Source organism: Sesamum indicum, linkage group LG2 (assembly GCF_000512975.1).
Source record: "Sesamum indicum cultivar Zhongzhi No. 13 linkage group LG2, S_indicum_v1.0, whole genome shotgun sequence".
Classification (NCBI taxonomy): Eukaryota; Viridiplantae; Streptophyta; class Magnoliopsida; order Lamiales; family Pedaliaceae; genus Sesamum; species Sesamum indicum.
The window spans coordinates 46144-54316 of record NC_026146.1 but is presented as its reverse complement, the minus strand read 5'-3'; the positions used below and the strand labels follow the sequence as shown (position 1 = coordinate 54316).

Genomic DNA, 8173 nt, shown 5'->3' with positions numbered 1-8173 from the left:
TGGAGCATGATGAGCGCAAAAAAGATAAGAGGCTAGAAGAATTAGACCATCAAATTGAAGAGGCAACCATACAAAATGATGTATCATTATTGTGGAGGGACATGCGGCAATGAAAAGGGATGTGCACTGTTGAGCCAAGTGCTGTAGAATAGTCTACCACAATGACAGTAAGTCCCATATCTTTTAAATTTTCATTTTATGCTATTCATGTCTTATATTCTGTGCATGCAAGAAAAATAACCTCCTCAACCATGCAACAAATAGTAATTGCTAAAAAAGCCCCACAAAAAATGTAAGGCTTTTAAAAAATTATTTAATTTATTATTAATATTACTAACTTAATTTATTCTTATATACAGATAAGAAAATCCATGCAGCAAGATCAAATGGAACAACAATATGCAAATATTGATGTAAATTTAAATATAATGTACTGACATTAATTTTAAACTTGAAACTGACTTTACTTTGTATACAGATAGGGAGAACTACTAGATTTAAGTTCATTGAGTCATTCTCTCAACCAAATGTTGCACCTTCTTAATCAATTACCACTGCAATGGCAAAAATTGATTGTTGCAACATCTATGCATTTTTTAATCCATGTCAATTTTATTTAAAGTGCATCTTTTGCACGCAAACCAACTAATGCTCCATAGGTTTACACAATGCTCAATCGTGAATCAGTCTTCTGGTAATTGAGTCCTCTATTTGACAAAAGGAAGAAAAAAGTTTGTCATAATGACAAACTTAAGTACAACAGTTGTTGCAACTAAGAAGAAGAAGAAGAAAATGTATAAGAAAAAAACAAAGTAAGATGTTTGTTATTACTTAAGTATAGTTGGGTGGATACTATGTTTTTGCTCAAGTATAATTGGTGTAAGCATGGTTGGTTGCCATCTATTTAATTGTAAGTTTGTGTATTTTGCAGCAGCCTTTTGAGATATTGATGGCCAACAAACCCATTAAATGATGTACTCTAGTTTGGGTAAGCAAGGTTCTAAGAAAATAAACAATGATTTTGGAGATATGGTATTGCTAATTGATGTATGATTGTGGAATTGGTTCCTTCATAGTTTTGTGATAATTGCATAATGAATGTTGAAATATGATTGTTAGTATGTGTTACTTCTTAAATTTATTGTGATTGCATGGTAGAGATCTATGGATTGGTGTAATTGCATTTGAAACTTATTTTACTGTATATGTATATATAGGTTGATTAGCTATATTTAGTGAGTAGACAACTCATTTCTTGTCACATGTTTTTCAGGAAATAAATCACAAGGATTCGTCGAGTCGAATCATAAGTCGTGCCACCAATCGTATTAGGTAAATCAGCAATGACATCTTGAGTTGGGAGTTCTAGCTATATAATTATAAGGATACTAGTCTTTCACTGAATTTGTAAATCAGATTATTTAACGACGTCTATCGTTACTTAAAATACATATTATGTTGATAAAAATAGAGTTTGTCTTATCTATTTTAAATGAAATTTCTTAAAAAATGGGTTATAGTTAAGGAAGGTGAATAATAATCAGCAGTGGTTAAACATACTGTCATAAGGGATGTTACATATAATACACAAGGACACCATGCAATTAGTAAAAAAAAATACGAGCATCTTCAAATCCACATAAACGTAACTCATGTACCTGGGGTAAAAATCAAGTGAACTAACATTGCTTGGCCATTCGATCATTGCATAATGGAACTAATTAGCCTTTTTCCTCCCACGTAGGAGCAAATGAAGATCCTGATCGTGGCAATCAATTATTTCACCAAGTGGATAGAAGTTGAACTATTAGCACAAGTAACAGAAGTAAATGTGATTAAGTTTGTATGAAAATACATCATCTGCATATTCCAGGTACTACTGACAAAGTTTCAAGGGAAAAAGTTCCAATGTTGGTGCCCGGAGTGAAGAATTAAATAGATATATACATTGGCATAAAATCCCAAGGTCAATGGACAAACTGAGGTAACCAACACAATCTTACTTCAAAATTTAGGCAATCTAGGAAAAGCAAAAGCAAGATGGGTGGATGAGATTCCTGGAGTAATATGGGCATATCAGACAACATCTCGCATAAGCATGGGAGAAACCCCATTCCTGTTGGCCTACTGATCTAAAGCAATAATCTCTATAGATATAAAGGAGCCTATGATTAGAATAATTTGTTGCTAAGATGAAGGAAACAAAGAAGCTAGAAGATACGAGCTTGATGTGATAGAGGAAAGGCGATTTGCAGCTCGTATAAAATTGAAAAACTAAAAGAGAAGAGTTTTCTAATATTACAACCTTTGGTGAAAGAAATAATCCTGCAAGTAAGAGACTTGGTACTCAAATGAGTCAATATGCAAAAAATAGTTGGAAAGTGGGATCCAAAATGAGAAGAATCTTACCGAAACAAGAAGATATTATGAGAAGGAACTTATCAATTAATGATGATGAATAGAGAAGATGTGCCTCATGCTTGGAATATCCACAACTTGAAAAGATTCTAATGTGAAATATGTCCTGAGAAGGGACTTTTAGCTTTTCTACAAATAAGATGAAATAAAGCATCATTTTCTATTGTCAGAAGGACTATGTTCTCGTCTTTTTCCTCCAATTAAGCTCTGAGATCCTTCAACTCATCCTAAGACTGCAGAACTAGATTTTTTTCCTTATTTGACTCATCCTCTAGCTGTTTCTTGAGGTTGGTGATAGAATTGCTCAGTCACTTGGCTAACAATTGGCCATCTAAGAACGAGTTTCTCTGAGCCATCTTCTCATACTTTTCCACATAACCACAGTAATAGTTGGGTCTGGGCAAAAGATACGAGGTTAAAAAATAAAAGAGATAGAGAGAAGAAAAAATTTGAAAAACACAAAACTAGTTGAACTAGTACGCCATAGAATAAGTTGACCTAAGCCATCTATGGGACGAGTAGAGAAAATCAATGTCTACTTAGTGAATGACCTCGTACATATTAGACACAACTCCCTTGGTATAGAATTTGGGTTATGACAGGAGCATGAAAGGACACGGTCCTAGGGGGAGCTTCCTTAAGGGGGAATTTTCTTGAGGAAAATATTTGATACAAACATTTTTGGGAACTTGAAGACATTTCGGGAGGAGACACAAGAGAAGTAGGAATAGATGGAGGTCCTTGGGCATAGAGGATAACATGCTTTCAGGCTTGGGTGAAGTAACAACCTCCTTGACAGGAGTCTTGTGAGGAGAATTAAAAGTATACGAAGGGATGGGGTCTGAAGTAACTAATTGAGGAGGGGCATCAGCAGAGAGATCAGGAGTCCCAGAAGTCAACTTGGGGTGATTGCTCAAAGGGATATCAAAGGGAGTTATTAAGGTGGACCTCGTTCCAAGTGGGCTCGAAAGGTTCTATGGAATGTGAGCTAGGATAAATTTAAGAAAGATCGCTCGGTTCATCATGACCTCTGCAAAGTCAATAGAAATCATGAATCAAATATATGAGGGAAATAAACAGCCATATAGACAAATACTTGTGGAGTCGAGAGAAATGGCTTTCAACGCCATTGTAGGTATTTGCAACTGGGTGCAAACCTACCATGATTAGGAGATCTTCCTCCAACAATGCTTTGGATCCTTAAAGTTATGTTCTAATAGGCCTGTACTCTTAACCTCTCTCTCACCTCCCCAAATTACTAAAGAGAAGACGTTTAAAGAAGGAAGTCAAATGGCAGGGACCCCCCAACCTGTAAAAAAATGGGATTTTCAAGCACCACGAGAAATGAGTTTCTGATGTATGATTGTGAGACCAGGACGTTCTGAGAAATTTTAAAAAAAAAAAAAAAGCATTCCCCAAGAAGCAATTTTGGGGGGGGGGACCCCAAAGAAATTCTCCATCGATATCTCAAAATGGTGCAGTTGGGAACACATGAGAAATCCTATCACCAACCTATAGGAGTTGGGCATGAGCTAACTAGGAAGAATTCCTAGGACAAACAAAATATCCACCAACAAGTTATGAAGAAGAAACATAAGACCTAAGGTACATTGGGTTGCATATACAACAATACAACTAGGGGTTGGGTTGTTGGCTTGATGAAATTGTACAAAGGTCAAATATATCCTTCTGCCAAAGCGATTTATTAGACTAGTTTATGAATTGATTTAGCCGACATATTAGAAGGAATTTTGGCTACGGTAGCGATGAGTCACTAGATATGTTAGTAGGGGTTGGGGGTGCGGGTTCTCTAAAAGAAGATGCGCTAGCACGCCTGGGCATCTTTCTTCTAATCTTTTTAGTTACTTTACGAGTGGAAAGATTGGGAGATGTGGATGCAGAAAAAGCAAAAGTAGTCCACTTAGAAGTAGCCACTACCATTCATGAACTATAACAATTATCCACAAACCAAAACATATATACATGATTCCACCATTAAAAAAGAAAAAGAAAGAGAAGAAAACCTCTTTCAAAAAATGGAGAGAGTGAAAGGTTGTGTGACCGAGAAGGAAGGAATTTTGCTTGAAATAAGAATGGGAAGAAGAAGAGCAAAATACGCGAGTATTTATGGAAGGTAAAAAGGGGAAACTGGGGCAGTGAAAAGAACACGTGGCGAATTGAAAGGTTAGTAACTCGATGATTGACACGTGTAAGAGCAAGGGTAAAATGTAGACGATTACTTTTTAGGTCATTATAATTTGGATAAGAATATAAGAGGTCAAAAGGTAAAAAAGGCCTCTCTCCTACCACCAAATCAAAAAAAAAAAAAAATGATGAAGATTCAAATTGAAGAGGCTTTATCCCACTTATTTTCGAAAGGAGAGACAAAACTAGGGACTTGTGATATGGATGAAAGGCCTAAAATAGATGAATACGAGGTGGCCTCATAGAAGACAGTACGAGATGACTCCTCAAAGAAGAACACTAGGTGGCCTCACATAAAACAATACGAGATGATTTCACATAAAGCGAATACGAGGTGACCTCTCAAAGAAAAATATGAGGTGGCCAGACAAAAGAATGAAGGGACAAAGTATAATATTTGTACAAATCTGATAAATTTTTTTTTTTAATAAGGATATATAATAAGGAAGATCCTCTTAAAAATATCTTACGAGGTTGTACCAACACAAGGCCTACAAATAACTCCTTAAAAAACGAACAAAAATTAAAAGAAAAAAGAAAGCAAAGAAAGAAAGAGATCATAAAGAGCAAGGAAACTCTCTTCCTAATCGATTTATCCTTGAGTAATACATTTTTACATTATCATATACATAAAATAAATGTCCACAACAATCAACACATACTACAGTGGAATTTGGTTGAAACTCAACTATAAAGGAAATTAATTTCGATAAATATCATTTTTGATCCCTCAATTAGGTTACTTATCCAGATTTTGTCCAAGTTTCTCTATCATCAGATTTAGTCCCTCAAATTTATAAAAATTTCATTATTTTTTGTCCATTACGTTATCTAACCATTAAAACTAACGAAATTGTTGAGAAAAAAACAAAAATTGTTTCTGCTGCCAAAAAGACTCAAAACGGAGATCTTATGGAAGCATTCAATGCCTTTACTACTCCACCAAGTGCATCACTTGTATATTTTTTTATATGAAATATTACTTAATTAAAAATCAGTTTCTGCTGCCAAAGGGCTTGAAATTAAGACCTTGTGAAAATGATTCAATGTCTTTAACACTCCACCAAGTGAACCGCTTAATTATTTTGCTAAATAAAGTATTTCAAATACATAATTGTAAAATAAAAATACATTAAAAACATCTCAAAATCATGCTGAAAAATCTCAAAATCAACCAACATCAATCATTGTCATCCCACATATCCTGATAACAAAAATTAGAATATAACCAATCAAAATAATACAAACACCAAACGATTCATAGATCATAGCACATAAAATTACATTTAAAAAAGTCATAAAAGTAAAAAATATATATATATGTAAATGTGATGTCACTGCTTAGATTTAGGTTGTAGAAATTTGCCCATTTAATTGTGGCCGAATATTTGTGGATGAATAAGGTAATTATTAGTTATTTGTGTTAAATAATATTTCATTTAGAAAGATAAACAAATGGTGCACTTGGTAGAATGATAAAGGCATTGAATTCTTCCACAAGGACTCAGGTTTAAGCCTTTTTGGTTTTTATTTGTTTTCTTTTTTTCAGTTTTTTATTTTCTAACAAATTTGTTATTTAACGGTTAGATAAGGGGAGGGACCAAAAGTGATGAAATTTATATCACTTGGTAGAATGATAAAGGCATTTGATGGACTAAGTTTGATAAGAAAAAATTTGAGGACCAAATTTAGATAAGTGATATATTTGAGGGACACATCAAATTAGTGGTAGTAAATTTAGATTTTTCCCTGAATTTATGCTTTCATCACTTGCAGTGAGAGCGACGCAGGTGTTAAAGACCAACTCCCAGAATTCTTAGGCCGGAAATGCCTTATGGAATATTGGTATGGCAGGCTGTCCGCTGTTTTATGCTCCCTCTGCGAGTAATGCTTTCCCTGCGTCCCCACCACGCAACGGGCCTCGCCCACAAGAAAATTCACTTCTAGACCTAGCGCTGAAGACCAACAATAAATGTACTAGCCGCCTCGTCCGACTACCAGGTCAAGTGCGTCATGGTTGTTGCGGTGGTAGAATTCACAGTCCTAGAACAGCCTCTAATTATGTAGATGACGATATCCATTCGCTGTTGCAGGTTTACTAGCTAGTTACCTACTACTTTCAGTTTCTTTTACTTTATTCCTATTCTTATTCTTGCGTTAAGGGAACACCTCTACTGTGGAAGTTTCTCAAAGCCACACTTCTTCGAAGTGACATATCCTTGCCCCATTTTCAGATTCTTCCACATGATCTGCGCGAGAATATTTTGTGCGACTCAAACAGGGCTCAACTTTTGGAGGTAATATGATGCTAAGTTTTTTTGAGAGACGAAAATGAATAGCTGCTTACCTTTAGAGCTTATATTCCTTGATAAAATTACTAATATATCTAAAAGATGCGTGTCTGTCAGTTTAAATTCGAATGCCTTTATACAGTTACCTTCCTATAGGCAACATGCTTCTTTTTCCGTGGATTGCGTGCACTCTGCCTAACTGCTTGTTTAATCCACGGCTTCTATTGAGCGATAGCGTGCTGCTTTCTGTATCTTTTTACATATGATGGTAGAACTTCTGACAATATGCAAAGTAGTTGGCTCATTCTTTGTGCTTATTTCTGTAACTCAACTTAATCTCTAAAATTTCCCTGGTTCACTTGATGTCAAAAATTGCAAGGATGCTTTCCACTATATATAAGATTTGTTACTCTTGGTCCTACTTCACTAAAAAACCACAGTAAGTAGGCAACAAGAACAAGAAGGATATCATGGACAGTGCTATACTCAATAAGGAGAACCCAGCTGTGGCAATTGTTTAGATTGAGAATTATGAAGGGATCTCGACAAGGCCGCTTATAAGAATAGATTACTTATAACTTCATCTGCAAACTATACTAAAATACACATCAATTGGTTGTAGATCACATGTTAAGGTCAGTTTAGGAGTATCGACTGAAAACATTTCTCAGAGTAATTTTCTTGCGATGCTGTGTTAATAGGTGACACTGGATCTGGGCCGGCTGCCGCAAGCATGTTATTTAGGTGATTCCGAAAAGCGGGACCTTAGGAAGAAGGAGGTGAGATCTTATTTTAGATTATAAAAGGAGCAACACAAAGTCTCTTTAACTCTTCTTCATTAATAAAAATGGATGAGGACCTAAATTAAGTCTCTTGCAAGAAGATAGCTTCATTTATGGTCTTTCGTTAATGTCTTTGGCAGGTATCAATGGAAGAACTGGAATATGCTCAAAATGCACTTGGAGAATTTGGAGGCAACAATAGAACTGGCATTGCAGGCACTTTACATCGGGTATCTGCCATCAGGAATAAGAATGGGAGAGTTGTTGGTTTGACTTGCCGACTTGGCAGGCCAGTTAGAGAAATAATTGAATTGACTCGGGATTTGCTTGAGTATGGTAAAAGCATCTTGTTTCTGGGAAGGTAAGCTAGCATATAACCGGACATCTTGAATAAGAGTTGATTGATAGATGTTTTTACCATTGACTTATGCCCTGTGAAAGAACACATTTCGATGTCGGTAAGATATTTATTTGGAT

At 35.5% G+C, this 8173-nt stretch overlaps 1 protein-coding gene across 5 annotated transcripts in view; it reads left to right on the top strand.

The window, feature by feature from the left end:
- The window catches only part of LOC105174576 (uncharacterized protein ycf45), a 4391-nt gene continuing 2441 nt past the window's right edge, over positions 6224-8173 (top strand). For 3 of the 5 annotated variants that reach the window (XR_002286648.1, XR_002286647.1, XM_011096730.2), the window contains exons 1-4: positions 6224-6716; positions 6858-6920; positions 7616-7693; positions 7837-8057. Coding sequence is in view for 3 of the 5 variants with exons in the window: in XM_011096730.2 (XP_011095032.1) it covers positions 6471-6716; positions 6858-6920; positions 7616-7693; positions 7837-8057 (608 nt within the window). In the remaining 2 variants the exon portion in view is untranslated. The remainder of the gene's footprint in view (positions 6717-6857; positions 6921-7615; positions 7694-7836; positions 8058-8173) is intronic. The other 2 variants (XM_011096723.2, XM_011096747.2) reach the window with 2 other exon arrangements.